This window comes from Cataglyphis hispanica, chromosome 23 (assembly GCF_021464435.1).
Source record: "Cataglyphis hispanica isolate Lineage 1 chromosome 23, ULB_Chis1_1.0, whole genome shotgun sequence".
NCBI classification, from domain to species: domain Eukaryota; kingdom Metazoa; phylum Arthropoda; class Insecta; order Hymenoptera; family Formicidae; genus Cataglyphis; species Cataglyphis hispanica.
Window position 1 is genome coordinate 543,819 of NC_065976.1, and position 26,155 is coordinate 569,973.

Genomic DNA, 26,155 nt, shown 5'->3' on the forward strand with positions numbered 1-26,155 from the left:
ATGCATCATCGAGTTTATTAAAGTTAATCGCAGCAAGCGTGCGCTTCATCCGCCACGATCGTGCATATAGAGTCGACTGATTAAACAGATCGCCATACATTGCTTATCACACGTACTCTATTTACAGGTGTATAACGCGGCGTATAACAAATGCGCGTCCGACCGGTCAGCCTTCGTGTTCGCCGGCACGTCTACGGTACGTACACGCCGACGCGACGCGACGCGACGCGACGATGTATGTTTCAGAGGAAGTTTGCCCGGGCGCCATGGTTATGCATTCGGGCGTCGTCGTGGGTCCAGTGTCATCAAATTTTGCATACCCGGCTTTTATTCGCTCGTGGTCCGGCGGTTTCATTTGCATTCGAAATTCTCCGGACAAGAATTTTCGCTTTTCGATCTCTCTCAATTTTTTTTCCTGTACCAGGACAACAGAACGTGTTCTCCAATCCTTTCCCGTTGACAGATAGGAAAGGAGGAGAAAAAAATCTTATCGCAACGAAAGGAGAATAAAAGAAATGTCATCAAGTTCGGTTCACTATTCATCGTCCATTTTGTCAATTCTCGATAAATCGGATGATGTCGCGCTCGCTCGCGATTGAAAAGAAAACGAAAAATTTCGCAAAATTTTCGCAAGAAATTTTAAATTAACTCGAGTTAATTGATAAGTAAACGCATTCCCCCTCTCGCGAATAACACGCGATCACATTTCATGAAGAGAAGCAAAGAAAACATAAAGAAAGATATATTGTTTTACATCTAAAAAGAGAAAAAAAAAAAACAACTGTTCTCAAATAGTTGGCATTTTCACTAAATTAACACATTTTATTAATATAAATTTTCATAAAATTAAGTGGCTTTAAACCAGGACGCAAAGAAAAGTTTCCATGTGTCCTAGCTATTTCTGGTTTGTTTAATATAACGAGATAATAAACTTTTCTAAACAGGTTGTCAAGCACATGACATGGTTCTCGAGTAAAAAACTTTAACCCTTCGTATTTGTGCGAAAACACTTTTATGGAACAGATTTATAGTTGCCCATATATTTTTCGTGACATATATTACATATGACATGTAAGTATATAGGCGATAGATACAAAATAATTGTATTCCAATCATTTCACTGACAGGAAGGTCGTAGCTTCCGCGGTACCGAACGAGCCATACCGGACGTAGAGTCAGTGTTACGAACCCGAGTATGACGATCCACGAACGCTGAGTCAGGGTCAAGCCTCGGATTATGAGAACTGATGTCACTAACCGTTCCCCTCCGAAAACGCTTCGACGACACATTTCTACTTACACGTGTGTAATTTACACCCCCGCTCTATTTACAGTCCGCTCCACGTAGAAATTGCCTTCTGTTTGCCAATCCTATTTTCGGTATGCAAACGCAGCAAGTGTAATTTCCAATAAATCGAGAAAATCTCTGTATACGTAATTAGAGAGATCTAACTGTAAACTTATTTATTATATATATATATATATATATATATATATATATATATATATATATATATGTATAAATATAATAATATTACCTTTAAATTTAAAACGATATTTCAAGCTTTACATAATTATGGCGCGTATCGTCACGAAAGATTGCAAATATCACTGCTAAGGGGACGATATCTACATCGAAAATATACAGCTGCATCCCGAGACGACTTTACGGATAACTTTCGCGCATCCTCTCTCCTTCACTGCATCGCCTCGCTGGTTTCCATTTTCGCCGTTTTACCATTTTCGTCGTTCTACCATTTCCAGACCGAATGCATCGTACCGCGCCGGCAAACAACCCACCCCCCTTCGCCCTTCGGTTTTCCCGAAAGGACTCCGCTGAAAGTTTCGACTATTTTGCGCGATAACCGTCACACAGCGTCGCTAACTCGCTCTTGCATATAGCTGTGTACATCTGTTCACGGTCGATGTATCTACTGGTACGAGTACATACGTGCACGGATATACGTGTGTGCGCGTCGAAAATAAATGTAAGCGTGGACGCGCCGAAGGAGAAGGGAAAAAGAAAGAGAATGAAAGGGAAAAAGAATATCCCTCTGTTCACCGGAAATGCACCCGCGTTCTTTGTTCACCTCGCGCCATTCGCGCCTCGTTTCTTCGCCCGATATTGTAAAACCAAGTTGTAATATCAAGCGCATGCCGCGGTTAAAAAGAAAATAACAGTCACGTTATACTCGAGCTTTAACATCTCCGAGACTTTCCTCATGAATAGCTCTGCTGTGCTAGCCCGAACATAATTCTCTTGCTAAAAGTAGAACTCCTACTATCATCGAATTTTATTTTGAATATTACATTAATTTGCAGCATCCTTTATTAACGTTATATCGTAATATGAATATTATTTGTTCATTTTAGAATTTGGCTATATATTGTTCTCCATGTATCGTAGTGATCGATTATACTATGTGCGGTATAATTAAAAAAAAGATGAAGTATCACAACTTTTTTTTTATCGCATCCTGTCACCAGGCAATCCCAGTTTACGGCAAATATAATTTTTATTTTGCCTCTCACAGAAAGCGCAATTTACATCCTTTGCACAGAAGCATCAAAGATATTACATGGACCGTACAGCAAAACACAGTAAGCCGATGCACTCAAGAGCCAAGAGTCACTCGTTCGGAGAGAAGTTTCTCGCGGGTAAAACCATTCGCGTTTTATTTCCAAAAATTCGATATATACTCGATTGACTATATATGATTCGAACTCGCGAAGCGTCTCTCGGTTAACGATGCCGATTATCGATTCGAGCGCATTTCTGCATTATTACGCAAATCTCCCTCGCCATTGCTGCAATCACAATGGGTCGGCCGGTCGATCGATCGGTCGATCGATCTTCTTTTCGGTCGATCACGGCTTTTATTCGCGCGCGACGCTACGCAAAAATGCGAATCACTATTGTGCGAGGGAGACGCTTTCAAGTCCCGCGGAATTCACATCCGCGGAATTCTAACTACGTATACGAACTCTATGAACGGATGTGATGCGCGTCCGGAATCTCGACTAACGCGTCGCTGCTGTGATGTGATGATGCCTGCCGGCGACGAAAATAAAGCGGATGTTAGCGCTATATCGTCTTTATTTTCCTACATTTTATTACCGAGAATTTAAACGGCATTTCTCATATTGAAAAGTATTTACGCGGATGTGTCGTCGCGATCTTGTTTTATATAGAGATCTATCGGCAATAAACTATATAGCGCTGCCTAAGCGATCAAAGATGCGACGTACTCGCATGAGACCCATCTTATGTTTCGTTTTTTCTAGAGAGAGAATACACGTATGTAGAGAAAAACTGTACAATATTATTTTAAATTGTATAAAAAGTCAGAGTTGTAATTAAAATCGTATATTATAGATGAAAAATTATTACTTTACCCTCAATCCGTAAATTTTTATATCGGTTATTTAAATTGCTTAATTAAAGATTTATACTTGAACCAAACTATCTTGTGCAATAGTTTTCAATGTATTGATAAATTTTGATATATTTCTTTTAGAAAAACTAGATAAAATATAAAAGATGTTGATAATATGACTAATTGTATAATAATTTTCAAACATATCTAATAAAAAATGCAATTATTAAAAATGCTTGCAATTACAATTACATTCTCTGCTCCAATTTTTTATTCACGATTGAGTGATTTATTTTATACGTGCAAATCCACGAAGCACATTAAATTGTACAACGTAAATATTCGCGAAATATTCGCCAACTATGTATCGTCTCGAAAATATTCATTTACAAAAAATTTGACAGAATAGTTTCTCTCGCTTTTCAAATTTTTCGCAAAAGTGAGACGTCCCTGTGAAACTTGTTGATAATGACGATCGGCGGTACAAAGAAGCGGACTTTTCGCTTCGACGACAATTTCCCTCTTGAACTTTCCCGAAACGGTTTTCAGCAGCTTTGTACTGTGACATCGTAAAACGCGCGAAAGAAAGGGCCTTTTGTCGTACCTGGTATTGCGCGTGAAACTTTGCGATTTGCACGCTCCATACATAATCGTGAAGAAAGAATCCGGCTGCTTGCTAGAGCGAGTACTGCATGAAGCGTGAACGTGAGAAAAAAAGAATTGAAATCATTTTTCATATTACAATGTATATCATCATATTCTTATATACGTCCCACAGACATGTAAATGATGATAAAGTATTGTAATAAAAAATATCGTTCAATCGTCGTCTCATCACTTTGATGATGAACAAAAGATGCTTTAAAAGACTATTTTTTTTTTTATCGGCTGTCAATTCGCGATTGTTGTCGCATCAATACACGTGTGCTCATCGATAATACGTCGGGCGGATTCTGCGAAAAAAAAAAAATGGCCGAATGAAAGCAGTATTACGCTTTTCATCTCTCATTATCGAAGGCGTACCGTTCGTTTTCCGTACGAAAAATCCCAGCGTGTTCGCGCACGCAGAAATCAGCGGCACAAATAGAAACGAAAGAGCTATACGCATCGACGAGTGCGCCGGATGAATTTTTAACCTGATTTCATAAACGAGCGAAATGAAAAACGCGTCGACGCGTTAACAAAAAAATTGCTCGGTCTCGGTACCGAAAATTTGCCAATCAAGCAAAATGTCAATTCGCAAAACGCGCTCGTCACAGCAAAACTGCATCGTGCAATTCCTTCCTCTCCTTTAAATGGCAAATGTTAAAATTGTTTAAAAAAAAACTGAATATTTGAAGATACATCGATAATAACAAAATATAAATGCAAAAATAACAATAATATATTTTATTAATATTTCTTATTTTATTTTTATTTTATTATATTTATAAATACTTTTTTGCTAAATATTATGCGTAAAACAAGAATGATATTAGAAATTGTATTATTATATTTAGATAACAAACAAGTACATATGGCTTGTCTTGCGCCGACGAAAAACAAGTCAAATGGATAAAAAGCTTTATATCTATCGATGCGCATACGATGTGCATGAAAGAGACACAAAGAACTGTACATCTTTTTGCAAAAGTACCTAATTTCACAATAGCAGATCAAACAGGACAAAGTCTCTTTGAACAGTTGGCGAAAGCGTTTCTTCCATTACAAAGAGATTTTCAATAAGTTTTCAAGCTATTATAAAAATTATTTTTCAAAGTCCTTCAATCGAGCATCTTTTCAGCGTATCTTTGTTTAAAGAGTTCCGCTTCAAAACTTGCAACTCATGATGAAAAAAAAATAATAAAGCTAACATTAAGTCGTTCATCATATACACAGTGCTCATTTTTCACTTTCCAGGGCAGACCTATTAAATGCAGATCCGTCTCTTTCCCCTGTTTGCCAAGTTGGGAATCAACTAAATGTGAATTTCTTGAATACGCTTGGGTTAAAACAAAACAACTGCTTTCAATTTCAGGGAGTACATTATTTCTCTGTCAAATGTTCATTTTTGCTTTGCCCGTCGAAAAATTATACTTCGCTGTTTTTATTACTTGCCGTATTTGTTAAAAAGTGAAAAATTCCTGCAGTAAAATATCGAGAAAATTATTTTATAGTTTTACTATATTACGAGAAAATCGTTGAAAATAAAAAAAAAAAAAACCATGTTTCGCCGTAAGCCGTTTGCCTTTGTTCAATAATAGTTTGCTCGATACCATTGATATTTAAATTTTTTAATCAAAATAACTTGGTTTTTTTTTTTTTTTTTAGTTCAAACTAATTCATATTAATTATCAGAAAAACGTTCAGTTATGTGTTCAGACTGCACGCGATCATAATTTCATAGGTAACACGAAAAGCGATACACGCGTTTAAAATGTTTTCTCGACTTTTTAACCCACTTAAAACACTTATAAAATAGTGTCAAATAATTTTCTCAACTCAGTTTTTTTTTCTCTAGTAGATTAAAACTTTTTTTTCTTTTAACATGACTGTTTATAAATAATATTCGAAAAATATATATCTATACATACTATTTTTATAAAAATATTATTAGCCGGACTAATAAATATTTTCCAAATGTCAATTACCGAAATGTTTGCCATTCCGTGAAAGTACTGCTAATAATTCAACCCTTTAAATATAATTATGTCCTTTGTTAAAAATATAAAAAAATGAAAATAATTAATTTTGTTTAAAAAATTTAAGTTAAAGTAAAATATTTATGTAATTATGTGTTTCAATTTGTATGCAAAAATAGAAATAAATTAAATAGATTCAAATTGTCAAATAATATGCTGTGCAAAATAGTCAGATTGCGTGAAAAGTCGGCGCTTTTTGGGATTAGGCAAACTGCCATGACCAACGGATGCTGACAAACTAACGGTGAAAACGTCGCATGTTTCGCACTCTGATGCGTCATGAAAATTCGTTTGCATCGTACAATCGCGACGATTAACGATGTTGAAATGCAATCGCGAGATCGCATTGATGATGAAATAATCATCGATTTACCGATTCCAAGTCCGACGAAAAGCGCAACGTGCCGCAGAGACGGAATATACAGTTTGATAGTAAAATATTCACCTCGATCCATTTTCGTTCATATGCATTTTCATTCATATGCATTTTTTAATTGACAGTAATGGAGAGTGGAGCGCATTTTAACATGACCTACATGTCGAATTGGCTGAAAGAATGTGACATTTTAAATACATAAACTGCTATAATTAATAAGACTTAAAAGAGCACACATTGAATTCTTCACATATATTAAAAAACACGTTAATATAATTATATTTGTCTTACAATATCCTGACTTTACCTCAATTACGAAAAAGTATCTGGCGCGCTTTTCGCGTTCCACCGAAATATGCGAGGAATGGATAGAAAGTAAAATAAAAAACTGCGAGAAGGAAAGGGTATGCTCGCGACTCTCTCGAGAACATAAACTTCCGCAAAGTATAGAGGCGGCGAGACAAACAGATGCGCGAACTTCCGCGCGCAGCGGTGTCGCGCGTCGGAAAAAGAAAATAAGCGATTTTTGAAAGATGTAATTTTATGTTGAAGAGAAGGTTGCGTCAGAAATAGGAGGCGAGTCGCAGCAAATTTCTGCAGGAAGCATAATTTTTCATCGCGTCACGTTCCGATATTATCGGTGACGATTTATCACATACGGATCTACTTTCCTTTTAATTTACTAGATTCCTTTTAATTTACAGAGAAAATTCTGCACGATAAAATAAACAAAACGTATTGATTTTAAAAATATCGAAATGTCTATTATATGATGACGGCCGTCCAATGTCTAATTAAATTTATCAATTGTTTTCTCGCACATCGACCAAAGGGCCGAGAAGTTCTTATTGTGGCGTAGAGTTACTCGCTTCGATTACGCGGGAACGTCACGGCTTCTGGCGTCTTGCCGGCAAGATAGCGAGAGGCGATCGTCGGCGAGACACGCAGCATCCTCTCTCCATCCTCCCTACTCTTCGCAGCTTCACTTTCGCCCTCCCTCTCTCTCTACTATAGCTGCTTTCATTCGAGAAGAGACGCGAGAATCGATCCGGCGCGAGAGAAGATGCACTCCACCGCGACGCCCGACGACGATGTCGGCGTCGACGTCTCCTCTCGAGCGGCGGTAAGCCATTTCCTCGCCGGTTCCTAGAGACGAGAATTTCTCAAAGAGAGAAAATTCGGTCGAGGATCGGGGCGACATCATGGTAAACCTTATTGTCTCTCATCAACTTGTCGCGTCTTTTAATTGCATCCCATTATGACGACGAATGCCAGCCTTCCTCGTCTCATCGTCGTCGTCACGCGACGTTTCTCGCGTTTAATGACCGCTCCTATGCCACGTTCGATAATCCCATTTGGTAACAATCTTTTTCCTATTGCACTATACTTTATTTCAATTTTCTTCCATTATTTATTTAACATCTTTGGAGAATTGATGGAAATGAGGTCTCCTAGATGTTAAAATAGAACGGAATATAAGCTGTTAGCCATTAATTTGTGAATAATTGCGTGGAAGATTTTTAAAAAGCAAACAATCTATATTGGTCGGGATATATTATAAATAATTTGAGTGTGTTGAAATAATATAAATAAAACTTATTCTCGCGATTGTCTTTGTAATTATTTCGCTCTTGTAAAGTTATAATATCAGACAATTGATATTAAATATAAAAAATTCTTAATAAATCTTTTGTCTAATGCACAAACACTTTTATTTTTAATATCAAGTTCACTTTCAGCAAGTACCGACCAGCGCGACTCGGTACTTATTCATCGTCTTAAATTGATACCTCATAAAGCCGCAATGTAAGGATGTAAGTTCTCGATTACGAAGGGCGTCAACAAGAACGGCGTGAAACTGGAGCAACGCGGTATATTCGCCAAACACGTGTTAATATTCATGAGACTATCACCGCGCCATGCGCACGAAGCTCGTTCGAAACGACATATTGGTCGCGCCAGCGGATTATGCGTTTTATTACAATAAATAATCACGACCGCGTAAAACGCACCCGTCAACCATGCTCATCATGATGGATCGAATGCGGCGAGCGTAAAAACACAGCATAAATCACGAGAGAATGGATAGGGCGCGGCGTTCCAGCCGACGACAAAAATCGCTCGTACTAACTCGGGCGAATTTTAATAGGCATTTGTAAACATTTGTGTATTTTATTATAAACCAAGTGGAAGAGAGAAATCCTGCCGATTTGCACAGAGTTAATATATAGCATCGCTATATGTAACTCAATCGCCGCGTAAATCAATAGTTACATTTCCGCTGTAAAAATCACGTTCGACGGGGCGTTTCGAGCTTATGCCTGACATATTTTCCGCGTTTCCGTCATGCCCGATAAAATATATCGCCGGTCGCGTCGATTCTTCAGGCTACAGCGGACACAATGAAAAGCGGAAAATCGAATTAATTTACACTTAAAGCTTCGAATGATCGGTGATTGAAAACCGGATTTTGTCATGCCGTCGGGCGTGAGCACGGATTGGCAATACGCTAAAATTGAATTTCGAGTCGCGTACCTATTGTGTATAAATATTGTGCCTCTCGTGTTTTTCGTTTAAAACAGCTTTGTCCTATTTCATTTTTAATTTTGTCCGTATATTGTGTATATTGCTCAGTAGTTCAAGATAAATGAGATATTTTTCTAGCGTCCTCCTCGATAATTAGATTAGAAAAATTCTTTATAATACACTTATAGATATTAAATTTGTTGAGGAAGGAAAATCTACAACATGTAATAAGTTTCGATGTAATAGCATCGTCATTATTATGGTTGCCCACGAATATATACTAAACTATACGCTGATATTTAATAGATTTGTTTATCGACGAATGAATATCTTGATAACACAAGCCATGTATAACATTCGGACAAGCTCGTGATACATGATACACATATTCTGAGCTGGTAAATACATTCGTCAATTATTACAGAATTTAACTGTTGCGAAAATTGATTGCTCTTGCCAAATACGGATCGTTTACATTTCATATCGCTTAATGCGCAAATGCCGTTTTATCATATTAAGCGAGCATACTAATTTCCGCGTCGTATAAATATCACGCAAATGTATCGCGTCAAGTGCTTCGTTAGATTAATGTGCCTTAATAAATGCAAATAAAACAAAATTTTTCGTGCTCCAGCCGAATACTGCGCTATCAATATATTTTTCATGATATATGAAATCTGCGTAAACGCGACGTCAGTCCAGCGTTCAAATAAATGGAATCAGAGAAAATAAAATACCAGAGATATTCCACTGAAACCGGAAATTTTTTAAATAACAAATTCTTTGATAAATTTGAAATTGATTTCCTGTATTAATATCTACTTAAATATTTAATTAAACTTTTAAATACGATCGTTATGCATGCATAGTAATATGCAAAACGCAATAAAAAATTAAAATAAAGTGTGCGTGCCGCGAATTAGATTTATAAATTAAATGATAAAAAAATAATTTCCGTCATATTTTGACGACAAAAAAATCGGCTTTAAAAATTCGTCAAAAAAAAATTTGCATGAAAGAATCGTTTGAATCATTGCGAGCAACGAGCCAATTTTCGTGACAACGGAATGAATACATGCTCGTTCGTACGTATTTTTTTGTAGCGTTTATTGCGAATAAGCGAATATCTTTCGCACCGCGTGAAACATCGCTAAAAAAGTGATAATTTTGCTGGTACCCGCGACATATGTTTCACACAACAAGGATGACGAGATGCTGCTCCCTTTTTTACAGTGAAGCATAAAAGATATCATGGAAAATGCGTGTTTCATAAGATATCACCAGGCAATCACCGGGAAAGAGATGAAAATCCTGAAAACCGGAATGATACTCTGCGAGAGCACAGACAATATCTTCCGGCATCTCCGCTTTGCGCGGCGTCGAACGTAAAACAAAAATTTATCGTTAGTACATAACAGTCTTCTATATATAAATATATATATATATTGTATACATGCATATTGATGACGTCAAAACAAAGAAATGTGTCGAAATTTTCGTACTACTTTCTTAAAACAGACCTAGAAAAAGACTTAAATTGATTTAAAATTCTCGAAAACATTTTGCGGATTGAAATAATTCAATACAGAATTACATAATGAATAGTTCACTGCGACAACAGCTTGTATTTATGTTTCTCGTGTATGTATTACAAAGCCGTTTTCTAGATACAATTGCTGACGATATCAATGCAAAATCCGAAATTTGAATACTGACAATATTACATCAATCCTTGAATTATTATAAAGACTATATATAACCAACATACTATTGTTACCTGGTATATCGCCACTGGCGACCATAAATAAAAGCTCTATCCTCCTCTCCGTTCCGACCGCTCTCGATTATTATCCGCGGAAAATCCAATCGATTACACCCAGGAGGCCCTATTATATCGATATTGACCGCCGAAGCTCAAACATTATTATTAGTTGAAAGGCAAGTATCTCTCTCTCTCTCTCTCTCTCTCTCTCTCTCTCTCCCTCTTTCTATCAGCAATATGACAATTTCATCTGCCATTCAATTCGCTAAACTATAATTGTGGAAATGAGAGCATCGTGACATCGTAATAATTAAAATTAGGACTCATGTTAATCTCACGTACGATGACAATCGATAACTAAAATTCACATTATAATAAAATTCATATTGTTTAAAGATTATTCCATGTTAGCCAAATTTTTTAATTTTGAATAGTAGAGACGAAAAAATATCGATTGTTTCAATGAAAAAAGATTTTATGATTACGAATATTTTAATTTTCATCTTTTAACACCCAAATTCGTAATCGTATTATAATTAAATATGGCAATAACAAATAAAAAATATATTAAAAATATCGTCGCGTTCTGTGTAAAACACGCGCGCAATAAAGTTTTGTTAAGGGGATATTAAAAATTGAACAAAAAATTGTAATTCGAAAAATAAATAATAATAAAGAGAATTGCCGTTATTACCGTTAGTATAGCGTTAATCAGGTTTCTATATTTTTATTTTCTCAGTCTATATTTTGATTTTCGGATTCAATGTTGGGTAAATGTACCGAGAATGTGTGTGCCGGCGTGATTGCGAAAGAATGGCAGTGTATTTTTCACGTTACGGCGACGGGTGAACATGATCGATGACCAGATTCGCATCCTTTGTGCGAATCGTGCCAAACTAGCGATGGAATCAAACGCTGTAGTCAAACCATGATTCTTTTTCTATGTAAAGTATTACCGGCACAAGAACAGAATTAACTATATTTAGCGAGTAAAGGAGAGAGATAACAAATTATCTTACATATTTTAATTAAAAAATAATTTTTATAATTGTTTCCTTCTTATAATTTCATAGCAATTAAATATGACATAAATTAATAAAGAAAATTAACAATCTTTCATAGAAAATACTTTTCTTATTTAAACTTTTTGTACTTTGAGAAATACAGTTACACGCCATTACAAAGAATGATGCAAATTTATATTTAATTTTTTATTAACATTTTTTTTTTTTTTTAAAGGAAAGACAATCTCAATTTTCTACAGTATTTGCACTGTCTGCAAAATTAAAACGAATGAAGCAACTAAACAAGAAAGTTTCATATTAGCCAAAGAGAGTCGGAGAATGTTTCTTACAGTGGTTACAACTCTCGTTTAAGAACGACCGAATAATAAGTATAATATGCAGCGCGTAACAGTCTTCCAAGGAGAATTTAATTACTCTCCTGGTTTTAAATGCACAAACGCACACGGAGATTCATCAAAGAATATTTCCATTATATTAAAATTTCTCTTTAAAGTTCTTTCTTGTAATAATGTTTTGTCGCAAGAGGCTTGATATAAAAGATTGAATATTTAATTCTACTTATATACATATGTACATAAAATTGTTAACTCTCTTTCGAGAGAGATTAAAAGATATCCTAATATATATGATAAAGATTACATTCGCGGACGCGTTTAAAAATTCATTAAATTTTAAAACTATTTCTTCATTATGTTAACATTTCCTTTGACATTTAATTATGTTACGTACTCTCAGATATTTTAGAAATATTCATAATAAACAAAATAAATAAAAAATAAAATAAAATAAATATAAAAATATAATAATAAATATATAAATATGAATAATATTAAGATATAATAAATCGTTAACTTTCTTTATTTCGAAGAAAATGAAAAATGCATACGTAAAATTATCCAAAAGCATTCACTAAGTTACTATACATGAATATTGCAACAATTTTTTAAGATTATAATTGAATTTTTGCTGAAACATTTGATTAATTTTTTATTTAAATTCATGAAAAATTAGATAATCGTCAGTTCTTTCTGGGATAAATTAGAAAATAATTCTTGTATATGGCAAAGAAAATTTTGTTTAAAAGTACACTCAATTTTCCATAATATTACGTTAAAACTTTTATTTTACGAGAACGATTAAACACTAAATGTTATCATTATCGTTAGACTTGCGGGATAAAACAAACTTCAATCAATTTTAACGAAAAAATCAATAATCTAGCTAGAGGAAAAAAAGACGAGGAAATCGAGGACGGAGACTGTGTCGCAGAGAACTACACTTCAACAGCGATTCCTGTCATTTCCGAACGCGCACCGACTCCCCGAGTCCCTCTTTAAGCAGGGTAGCAGATGTTCTCTACGACATGCTCTCGTACCAGAGAACTTCCCTCCTCCGAGGGAAATGCGCTTAACTAGCCGTCACCGCCCGATGCTGCTCGCCGTTTCAAGCAACCAGCCAACCAACCATCCACCTTCGCCGCCTCCAGCAGACTCTAAACAAATCTTCTACCACCGAGAGAACAAACCTTCCGCCTTTTCGACTAGACTTGCAAACCATCTCCGACTAAGCCGCGCTTTTCTTTAAACAGCCATCGTCGTAGAGAGAAGAATGAGGTGAAAGACTGCATAATTAACTATCGAGATATTTAACCCTCCCACCTTAACTCTTTCGCTTTTTAATGTATTATCATTTATAATAGTAATTTTATTTATTTGTATGCAACTTTGAAATTACATAGCAATGGAAAACAAGTTGGGGGAACGCCATCAATGCGTGCGATATACGTTATTACGAAGTTTAACAGATTAATCAGTTTATTAATTCCATCCCAAATATTTTAGTTGACGGACGTGTTCTGAATTAAGTCAAGCAGAATTATGTTGAAACCCAGAGCTAAACAGAGCCCTTGAAGAATGAAAGCGTGAGATATTAAGGTGAAAGGAATTCTCTGGCACGTAGATAATGTAATCGTATCTCTCACAATGAAAGGTATTATCTTTATAACTTTACATAAGAGTAACTAGAATACTATGCTTTTTACGAAAGATGTATTAGAATTGTTTCGCATCTCCTTCTACAAGGACCTCCATGTGTAGCATCGCAGTTTCAAAAGGATCTCATTGCTTCTTTAATTATTAAGATAGTTAAGATCATTAAGATAGTTTAATTCGCAAGCGAAAGTAATTCTATCGCCGCTCTCGAGAATTGCCGTAAAATCAATTGTATTGTCAGCTAAATAGAATCGCTGCTATAGAATTGCAAAACGAGCAGCAAAATGAGGAGCTATTCTAGCAAAATATATTGCTAAAATAACTAGCTCAATATCTCAGGCACGCGATGTCAAAGTAATTTATTGTATGTAGTAAGAAAAAAAAAAAAAACTATCTGAGCGATAATATTTGCATCAATATTCTGAGCCAAGAGAATAGTACCATTCGAAAATACATCAATACTTATATGTGTAATAATTTGAATAAATAATGATATAATATTGAGTAATGATGCAATATTATTGAAAATAAATAATCTCTGAAAATGTTAAATTATGTAGGAGGAAATATATATAATATATTATTACATGTATTCGAATAAAAATTGTTAATCCTCCCCCTCCTCCTCCCTCTTTCCCCTTAATATTATAATAATAATAAAATATATTCATAACATTTTATATATTCATTATATAACAAATTTTTTAACCAGAAAAAAGTAAGTGAATGTATTTTTATTTACTATTAATTTAATCAATGTAAGCCAATCAAATGTTCCTCATCGAGAAAATGTTTTTTAGAAAATTTTAGTATTAGAAATTTATTAGTATAATGTATACATAATGAAAAATTTCGAATGAGATTCTTGCGAGAGAAGCTGGGATTGCGCGAAAAAATTTGCAAAACGCGCACGGCGATTTCTTACGAGCAGCCTGCGAACCGCACGCGAATGAAACCAGCTTGCGGGGACGAAGTGCTTTCGCACGTGTTACATCTGTTAGTTCCGACTTGCGATGCCGACTTGCGTCGCGTGACGAGAATTTCGCCGGGAGCTAGGAAATGCGCTTTTAACTAACTGTCACCGCCCGATGTTATGAGCCACTCCACGAGCCATACCTCTCATAGTCCGCGAACAAATGTCCGCCTCATAGCCGACCTATCCGCAAACTTACAATTAGTTGAGTCCTCGAATAACTACCGCGATTTGCAAGACATAATTATCATATTTCTGTACATAACTCTGCTTCCGAAAGCGGTTATTTAATTATATATTTGTATTATACACATATGTATATTTATTATATATTTTTCAGCAAATTAATTATTTTTTTATGGAATCATTAGTGTAATTATTAATTAATCAAAAATTCAGCAAGATAAAAAATTTAAAAATCGTAAAATATAATGTTGCAATTTGTTCGCTAAATATTATAATTGTGATCTTCACAATAATAGTATGATTAAAAAATTATAAATCCTAAAATATTTATTTACTTGGCTTTCAGTTTTTATTTATTACTATTTGAGAATCTAAATTCGGGAAAAACAAAGATTTATCCGTTAAATCGGAAATGCTGGACGACCATTAATTTCTCGTAATCGCGTAAAAGAGTGACAAGTGATGCGCGAACTCCCGAGGAAAAATGATTTACAGCTCACGTCATTAGGCGCGGAAAACACGCTCCCAGCTGCCAGTCGCACCCTAGTGCCACACATTCATCCCTCGCATTCTCTGACCCTACTAAACAAATGCGTTCTCTCCCTTCGTGGGCAACCCTTCCTGAAAGCTTAATCAAGTTTGCTCTTAACTAAAAGTTACGAGCGCGCACACCTCGAACGTTTAGAATCGAGAACTGCTTTCACACGGACCTATTGTAACTCTTCTCTTCGCGAAAATGCTTTTCATACATTTTATACATTTAGCTAGAAAATACATACAAATTTCTATAACAAGATAACTCGCATGTGTATATATATATATATATATATATATATATATATATATATGCTTGCAAATTTCTTTTAAACTCTTTCTCCATTCAAATTCTTATAAAATTTTAATCAAAATTATACTCAATTCTTTTTTCTTCCTTCTTAATAAAAATATTTAGTTTTATAAATATTCTGCAATTGATAATAAAAAAAGATAATTTTAATATTTTTAATTATACTTTAATTAATATAATTTGTAAGAAATTTATTTATTTAACTGAGGAAAAATAATTTAATTTTTTTTATGAGATAATATTTTAAAAGTAGAATAGTAAATTAAGACATTAATTAAGAATAATCTATGCTGACAAGAAGTATATTGGTAACATTCCATATATACAGTTCGGGCAACTATATAAAATAAAGCTTTTAAAGATCACGAATATTCTTTTTACGCAAATAAAACCTCTCTTTCGCAACTAGTAAAGTTTCAATTCTCTCGATAGAATTTTTTCGTTCGATTCCCTTCGTCCGTAAATTGAAACATTGCTTCGTAAGTGTTTGCTTGATTACAGTAAGGTTCGTTCTTTAAATCGATATAAACTGCAACTTGGCTGGTAACAAAAATAATTAAAGCCTCGACAAAAATCAATAAAGAAAGAGAGAAAGAGAGAGAAAGAGAGAGAAAGAGAAAGAGAGAGAGAGAGAATTGTAAATAATAAATATATTATATACATAAGTAATTAAGTTTTTAAAATTATATCGTAGGGTATGGAGAAACATTTAAAATATTATATCAAGAGCAGTTTAAATTATTTATAAGATACTAAAAAATTACTATGGATAATAAATATTTCTAACAAAACCGGTACAAATTATTCGTGTGGATAGATAGATTTTTAAGTCGCGTGGTCGGATTTTAGTTGACTTTAATTGGTTACGACAAGACCTTTCTAAATATCGCAGCCTTTAATCCGCAAATGTGTTGTAATTAAAGCGAGGCTGGGTTAAAGTCCTTATAATAGGCTGGAGCGCGCGGAGCCACTCCAATTTTAGTTGCTAGGGAACTAATCTTCCGAACACTTGGTAAATTCCGCACATTTCGATTTGCCGAGTAGAAATTACTTTGATCTAACGAATGCCAGTGAAACTCTGATAAAATACACTGAATTACGCCGAATATGGAAACTATCAACGAAAACTATTGGCGCAAGATGGATTTTAACTAATCACAGTTAGTCATGTCTACAATATTTTCGCGACAAAAATATAAAATTTTTTTATTTTGCCATACATTAAAATATAACAGATTTTGGTCTCCATTTTATCAAAAAAATTTATTAAATTTATTATTAAATTATTTATTATTTATTTATTATTTAAAATTTATTATTCAATTATTTTGTCAAATAATAATAGAAAGAATCATTTATTTTTTTAATATTTTTAATAAAATTGGAATCTATGAATATTAATTAAATTTTACAATTTACTACAAATTTTAATGATAAAATAAATGTGTGCAAAAGTATGTAAATGAGAGCATGTATGTTAACAATAAAAATATAAAAATTATTGTACGAATGTACCAATGGCCATTTCAATATCTCATAAAATATGTAAAAATAGGCTCTCCACAAGTGCGATGATTAAAATAGCATTAAACTCTAGTCCTGTATTTTTATCTCTCAATATTTTAAAGAGAACGTGAAATGTGTTAGACACGCCGGTTTAATTCGTTTCAGGTATAATCACCTGGTTCTTGAAAGTACTCGGGATTCTCGTGACGGTTTGAATTGACATTCCGTATAGCGTAAGAATTTTCAGTTCGTTTCACTTACCCCATCATCGGTTGTCTCAGATATCCACGATTTCCACATTCCTCGCTAAAAAAAAAAAAATTCGTTATTAAAAAATTTTATAGCTTTGTGCACATTATCCTACCTAAATGTTACGAATAAATTAAGAAAAATTGATCCTTGGATCAGTTTGTGAATCCGCATATCTATCATCTCCTTCTCTGCTGTCGGATTTACTGTGATATGCAGCTGAAGGAATCATCGGGGAAAATAAGGGAGATCGAAGGAAAGTACATGGAAGGAAAGTATAGGGACGGCCTCTTTCTATCGCAGCTCGCACGTGCCTCGAAAAAGAAAAATAAAAGAAAGAAAAAACAAAACAAGAAACGCACAACACCACGAATCGGAATACCCCGCGTTGAATTTCCCTCGAGAAAATCACCTTATCCCCCAACCTCGATTCTTGTTCCCGCAGACAGGAATGAAATATCTATTTGCATACGCGAGCCCCGGTCTCGCGGCGGTCTCTGAACTCCCAGCAAGGTAAATAAAGATCTGAAATTCTCGCGGCGGCACCTTCGATGGCGGCGGCGGCGGCGGTTGTGAATCGCCGAGAGAACCGCTTTTCTTCGATAAATGAGTTATTTACCATTTAGTATTCATCGAACAGCAGCCCGGAGTGAAAAAAGTAATGCGCATTTGCCGTTTTGCAACTTTGACGACAAGGAAAAAATTATTTTGCGGATCTTCCATACGGAAATAACAATGAAGATGTATTGAGAACGCGCAGGCATGGAAAAATAAAAAATTTAAAATAAATTTTCAAGATGAAGGCTTGACATTCAGAAAACTGTATCAGAGATTAAGATAAGATCATTTCTCCGATTTCTTATTAAATTATTCAGGAACAGGCTCGTCTCTCTCTAAATTTCTATCTCGATTCCCATCATCTGCGAGACGAACGCAAAACATAATGGGACTCGATTATAATTTTTTTTCTTCAGCTTAACGTTACATCGGAACGTAATCCGATAATGTATAATCTCGCAGCGCCGTTGTATGCACTATAACGGCTGTGCCGTTCAAAGAGATCAAAGCGCAAGCGGATACTTCACGATGCTTTTATGTCGAGGCTGCTACCTCCAAGCTAAGGAAAGAAATTAAACGCAAACACGAATGGTACAACGAATCGGCAAAGTAATGTCGAAACGTATTGACTTACGTCTATGCGAAATACTGAAAAGAGACGTATATCAGTTAGAGATCTGTCGAGGCAATTTCGAGTGAATCTTTTGCCGCAAGAATGTCATATCAGAAAATCCATATATTCATTCGCGTAAAATATATATTTAAATTTTATTTTATAAATTTGAAGCTTATATTTTCCTTAACAAAAAACTATGTATTTTCGGTCTATTATATGTATAATATTGGACATTACAATATGTTTGTTTTAAATAATTATCTTGTACACATGTTTGGAGCCAATTCTTTTTTTAATGAAAATTCAATATAAATATTTTTACATCACGTTATATATATATATTTAAGTATTTTTTTGGCGACATGCGCGATAAGCATAATATTTTCGATGATGTAGAGGAAAGAATGATGGAGAGAAAGTTACATATAATGTAATATGATATTATTTGTTTTGCGCACAGATTAATACTAACTCGTATTATGCACGATGAATACAGATGATACAAAGCCAGGATAGATTAGAATACTGTTGCGCGTCAAGCGCTATAGAAATTCGGTCCGCTCTATGCGCCAGTATCTCCAATCTATTGTGGTGCGTTTTGCTTCGACTGCAATTCGGCAACTTCATTAATTAAACAATAGTACGTTCAGCGTGGCGTCTTAACGAGAAATAGCGACGACTGTCACAGTTCCTCGACCGACGTGAATAACGGTCTCTTAACTTGGAAATAATAGCGATCCATATGTGTAATGTATTTAAAGGGATCCGACCTTTGTAATTAAACAATAGATTAGCAATACTATGCGAGGTAATATTTAAGCCTCAATTTCAAAATGGCACATCTATTTCCCCTTTTCATATGTCAATCCCATGAATTACGCCAATATAGATCATTTGCTTCTAAATTAGAAATAGAAATGTGTTGATTTCTAATATTAATTTAAACTCTACAAGAATGAGCATTAATTAAAAAAAAAAAAATTTCCATCATAAAAATAAAATTGATATGATACGAATGTTTATAAATTCGACAATGCATGAAAAAAGTATAAAAAAGCTGCGTTTTAAATTGATACGCTTTGTTAAACAAAAATGACTTTATATAGCAACATTAATCTTTGCCCAGTTCGTCATACTGTTAGTACCGTGAAAGATAATATCGCAAGATGAATATATTGCGGAAATACATTGAAGTAGAGTGCAGCAAGTGAAGTGCCGCGCGTGTCTGTATAAGTGCGCTCGTGCTAGTTAAAGGGTTGACTAACGTGATCCAGCGCGTTAGTTATGATAAATGGCCAGACAGTCGTGGCGAAACTTTGGCTTATAAATCTATCTTACTGTCAACCTTGTACGGCCTACGACCGCTGACCGTTCCCGAGGCAATGAATCGTATAACCTAACGTATTTGCCAAAATTTCTCGAATTCGAGATTGCGGTGGGAATCGCATTGTAAAGCCGCAATTTAAACTTTTGTGTGCTTAATCCATCGTAAAGGAATTTGGCACGTCAAATTTAGCTGATGTAAATTCATCTGTCAGTTATCCCGCTCAAATGTGCAAAAACATATAAAAGATGACAAATAATTTTGAATTCTAATCAAAAAAAGGAGTTATTAAATTAAAATTTGTCACTATTCAAAGTTATTTATCGCGATATATACATAGATATGTTAATTCAAAATATAATTTTAAAGAAATATAGAAAAAAAAAATTAATATTTATTGCCAAAAGTTTATTTATAGATATGCTTTTTCGATATTTTCAGCCAATAAAATGTCGAAGGAACGAACGTAAAAGAAGAATATGAGAGTCCTCGCCAAGAAACGGAAAAACTCACGCAGCTGGTCTCCGAGCATACTTTCGATTAGTCTTTCCCGCAAGAAATTTTTTTCCTTGACATCGCAAATGGAGCTGTCAGTCGCGACGATGAAGCAACGACGGACAGTTTTATAGTGAAAGTTTCTTCGACAGGCAAAAGGGGAAAAGAACAGAATCGATGTAACATGACGGTTCGAGATCTTGAACGAAACAGTTTCGAGAGCTATACTGTCAAGAGCTGCCCTTCACGCACGTGCTAATATACACGTCTGACACGTGTAAGGTTCCAAAATAGCTTCCAATTTCTTATTACTCCGAAAACACTGACACCTCTTCCAAAGAATAAAAGAAAAAGTTTTGAAAAATTGAAAACAGAGGAAAAGATGTTTTACGTTGGATTCTCTTTGCCTGTGTTCAAACATTTTATGAAAGAAAAGAAATACAATCTATATATTTACATTCTTCTTTTTAAAAAATTAATTTATAGGCCACTACTTACTTTTACATCAATGTGATGCTTTATTCGAAAAAATATGAGTAAATTTTTAATTCCAGAAAAATCTCGGTTTTTATATTTCTTTATAATCCCAACGTTCCTAACAGTTCAATGTCTTTATTGAGAGAAATTTTATTAAAAAAAAAAAAAAATCAACAAAGGACAAGAGAGAAACGCAAAGAATAGCTAATACTGAAGAGTACTTGTGCAACTAAATATAAAACTTCAGAGAATCGATAGTGGCCGCAGCCACTTTGTTGGCAAACCACGAATGTGTCTGATTTAAGAGTTGAGTGCCAGTGATCCGCTACGACAGTCACTAACTCACATTTCATCGCGGTAAGGGGGTAACCGCATTTTGAAAGGAAAACACTGTAATCCCGAAAGAACAGTAATCCCGCGGAGCAAAAGTTGAGCGCGCGTCCCGTTTCGATTAGAGATCTCTGTATCTCTATCGTGGTTTCGGAAGAAACGTTCAACTCGTAGGTAAAAAAAAGACCGTGGAATATAAAACTTTCCGACGCGGAGGAGTTGGAAAGAATAAGCATTGTAATAAGCGCCCGGCGCCGCGACGTCTGCAACGGATCCGAAAGAAGATTTCACTACAAATATTTTCGTAAACTCAAAGAGCGGATCATGTAGACGCGCAAGAGAACCTAATTAAAAAGCGCATCTCTAATAAGCAAATACTGAAGAGAATAGTTGTTCAAGCTTTCTTCACTGTGTGATAATGCTTTAGGAAACAATCTATTTTACGAATAGAGACTCACAGAGTAAAGTAAAATTAACTGCCTTTTACATTAGAGAAGAAACAATGAATCTTATCTTTATTTCTAAACTCTATATATTCTCTTTCGTTAATTGAATCATTATTTGAGTGCCAAGATAAATCATTTTATTCTTCTAAGTTACTTCTAAGTACAAATATTTTCCAAGTTTAAATATTTTCTTTGACAAATAATAAAAAAAAAATATTTTTATATTTCTTTGGACGTCCTCTTTAATACTAGTTTATCATACTTTTCTAAAATTAAAAAATTTTCTTGATTTGTACTAAATTTTAAAAATAACTAATATAATTTCTTAAAATCTCTTCAGATATAAAAAATACTAAAAAAAAATAAAAACACTAAAAATATTAATTTCTATATTACATTATACGTGTTTTCTATATACTATTTTATGCTTAAATCTCTTTCGAAAATGCGTTAAATTGTCCAAAAATGTTACGTGAAATTTTCATTATAACGTTGAATAAAAATTACTTTCTGCGAAAAATATATGTACACGAACTACTTTTAATTATTTTTTACAGCGTGCTTTGCGAGCGAGGATTAAGCGTACAGCAACGAAAATTAATTTTCTTCTTGCATTTACCTTATATATTATTTACTCTCTGTTATGTGTTAACAAGAAGGGACACTATACTAAGCGGGTATCGCATTTAAGAAGATTTAATTGTATTGCGCAGTTTATATTTCAAAAAAAAAAAAAAAAAGTTGTCGAGCGTGTATAAAACCATATATTTCCAAGATTAGAGCATAAAGGATTAACATACAATTTTATTAACACATGTATTAAGTTATATTATTTAAACAAAATATGTATTTAAAATATAGAAATATATATATATATATATATATATATATATATATATATATATTTCAAAATTGTTTGAAAAAATTCTAATAATTATTGATTCTTCAAGCGTGCAAATGTTAAAAGAAATTCCTTCGTTGTACATGTTAGGAATGTCGAGCGACCGAGGACTTTCTACAAAATGAACAGAGAGCTCGTCAACGCGCGCGTCGTGTCGTTGTTCGTTGAAAGTTCCGACTTAATTAACATCGAAATTCGTTACAATTCCCATATCGGACGTCATTGTGGCTTGCGTAACTGCACCTGCTTAAGCACGCGCGACGTAATCCTCAACGCCGAGAGTTAATTAGTTCATAATTCTTCACAACAATGGCATTATTTGTGTGAGTAGACAATCAACAGCGTCGCGTAATTCACAACCGATAACAACGTGTTATTAAATAATATATTATTGTATGTACAATTATATTGATATTTTCTCGTTATATCTAATGATGAGAAAAAAATTAGATATCTAAAATGTTAAGTAAAATATGTAAAATAATTTCCTTTTTTTTTTTATTTCGGAAAAGTAGATATTATACGATGCGTGATGTACAAGAAGAGCGCATAATTTAATTAAAATCGCCCGTTAATCGTCTGTAAACTCTTAGCTGCGGCACGTGCTTTAGCGAACTATTTGTTATCCGGCACCTCTCCAAGATTTGTGCTTTCCGAAGCTCTATCGAAGCGGGAATTCTTTCAAACCGAGCGAATAACATCAAAAGTTTACAAAATTTGCGAGCGAAAAGCGTAGATAAGGTTCCGGAGATACCTACTTAACCTCCATCTCCTTTGTGCTCCTTCCTCCCTCACTCTCTGTTCGATCGTATCTAATTTCCCCTTCTTGGGGGAAGGTCTATCCTATTAGCTAAAGCTGATCATTAATGGAAGTCGATTGGCTTAAAAAAGTAATCAAAGCGAAAGCAAGCGGCTTTGTAAATACTCGACTAACGATTTAAATCGCAGCGATTACTGAGGAATACTAACGAATCGAACGTTACTACTAACAAACATGAACAAAATAAGAAATTGTCAACAATTTAAAATCTCATTAAAATCTTATTTATATTTTTATTTTTATATTTAATTAAAAATGTCATATATTATTATATATAATTATATATAATTATATATAATATCATAATTCATGTCTCTCTCTTTCTTAGGACAAGTTTTTTTCTTTGATCGAAAAAATAAATATGCACTCAAATATTTACGTATACATATTTTTCACTATGCGAATCAAATAAATCAGCGAGATTCAATCGTTACAAATGCGTGGAAATATTTAAATGATCATTCAAAGTGTTGCAGTCTCGCATTTTAATAAAGTATTTCAACTAATTTGAATAATATCCTGAATTCTCTCCATCCCGTTGGTTGGCGATTCGAAATTTTAATCTCACCCGGCGGTGCGACTGCCGAGTAAGATTAACTCTGTTTTTCACTTTCACCGAATTAAAATCCATTTTCATAAGAGTTCACGCGCGGCCACGCGGTGCGACGCTTTAACTCAGCGCAAAACAACGGAACCGTAACTTTTGATTAAGACGAGGAATTAAAGTCCCTCCGCCCGTAAGAGAGGAAAAAAAACAAAAAACAAGAAGCGGACGCGAAAGAAAGGAAAGAAAAGAGGAAAAGCGAGAAAATTTATGCGCATTTATGTGAGAACAGCGCCGTTTCCTGTGGTTGCGCGCGCAAAAAAGGGCGGCGCAAAAAGAGGAGAATCGTGTGTAAAGAGAAGTGCAATTCTAATCGTCTCTTCTTTCTCTCACGATGCGATGGTCGCCGTTTTTTGAAGGACAAAGGAGAAACGGGGCTTTCCTCCTCTCTCAATCTGGCGAAAAGAGACTTCGCGATCAATCGAATGAATACTTCACAAACGCGTCTTTCATCACGATGTAACGGAGAAATTAAAAGGAGGAAAAAAACTGCTGAACAATATTATGTTCATCTATATGTAATAATATGTACTAAAATCAAAGATATAGATCTATGTAAAATGTCCCCTTTACTATCTTCAATGATTTATTTCTCCAAATGTTGGTGAGAAATTACTATGTTACTACGTTATTATTGATTGGATCAGATTAACTATATTTTTACATATAGTAAAGATCGTATTTTTTTTCAATCTGCATTTTATGAGAAGTAAAAATATCTCAAGCGATGAGATTTGAATAATTCAATATCTTTCAAAGTAATATATATCTAATTTTTGAAGTAACTCCCACTTTTTCAAATTAAAAACAATGCCTCAAATTTATACATCGAAATGCCCTCAACGGTTTACTCCTCGAATTAACTCTTTGACGCTCTAATATAGTGCAGTTAAAGCGTTATCTCCATATAGCTTTTCTTGTCGGTAATTGCTACTTAATGCTTAATTGTCATTTAACTCGAAGATAAAAAGATCATTTAAATATTCACGTCAGTTATCTTGGATTATAATTTCAGAGACCAAGAAGATTTCAAGAAAATGTAGTAGAAACTTTATTTTGTTAAAATTAAAAGTTGGAAATAAAATAGTAAATAAACAGCAATTAATGTAAATAAAATACTAAAGATATACAATTATATAATTGAATTTTTCTTTGAAACAAATTTTCTCGATGTGAAATACTGCTTCATTATATTATTCTATAAAGAAATTTTGTACGGAAACTTCCGTATTTAATATAGTTATAATCAACAAATTAAAATAAAATATATTATCATCAAAAATATTTATCAGACCTTGATGCAAGATGCGATACTCTTATATAATTTTTTATATAATATTTAATATTTTTATTTGTGTGAAATAAATTGTATCAACCAAAAATATATGAATAGAAATTGTATCAATCAAAAATATATGAATAGAAATAAAGAAATTTTGTACAGAAACTTCCGTATTTAATATAGTAATAAACAAATCAAAGTAATTAACAAATTAAAATAAAATATATTATCATCAAAAATATTTATCAGACCTTGATGCAAGATGCGATACTCTTATATAATTTTTTATATAATATTTAATATTTTTATTTGTGTGAAATAAATTGTATCAATCAAAAATATATGAATAGACCGTACACTCCACTTCTCGCGTTTTAAGCGAACAAATCGCGCGAGAAAGCGATGCGGTCCGATTTAATTCCGGAATGAGAGACGATTCACATCGTGCAATCGCACAGTCGTACATAAACCAGCGCTCTTCGTCCGTATAACGAACGGTATCACGGATGTATCTTACAAGATGAAGACGACTTAACGGATTTCACCTCGTCTTTACGTAGCGGAAGCGATTACATCCGCCGGATTACGGTAACACGCGACTATACGTTCCATCGTGGTGCGCTGGTTCCTCAGAATATCCTTTGGCGAATTTGTCTTTTAGGGTAAGTGCCCCGGTCTTAAGTTCGAGATTCCGTGGGGTTACCTATGTACTCGCGTGGGGGGTTGCGGGCACGAGTCCTACCACGAGCAAATCCGCCAGGTTCAAATTTCATTAAGCCGTAATCCTCCAGGATCTCTCGCTC

At 34.2% G+C, this 26,155-nt stretch overlaps 1 protein-coding gene across 2 annotated transcripts in view; it reads right to left on the bottom strand.

Annotated features, from left to right (window-relative positions):
* Positions 1–26,155, bottom strand: part of LOC126857914 (cadherin-87A) — a 173,973-nt gene that overhangs the window by 124,511 nt on the left and 23,307 nt on the right. For both annotated transcript variants that reach the window (XM_050607802.1, XM_050607801.1), the window contains exon 3: positions 17,512–17,556. In XM_050607802.1, the coding sequence (XP_050463759.1) occupies positions 17,512–17,556 (45 nt within the window). The remainder of the gene's footprint in view (positions 1–17,511; positions 17,557–26,155) is intronic.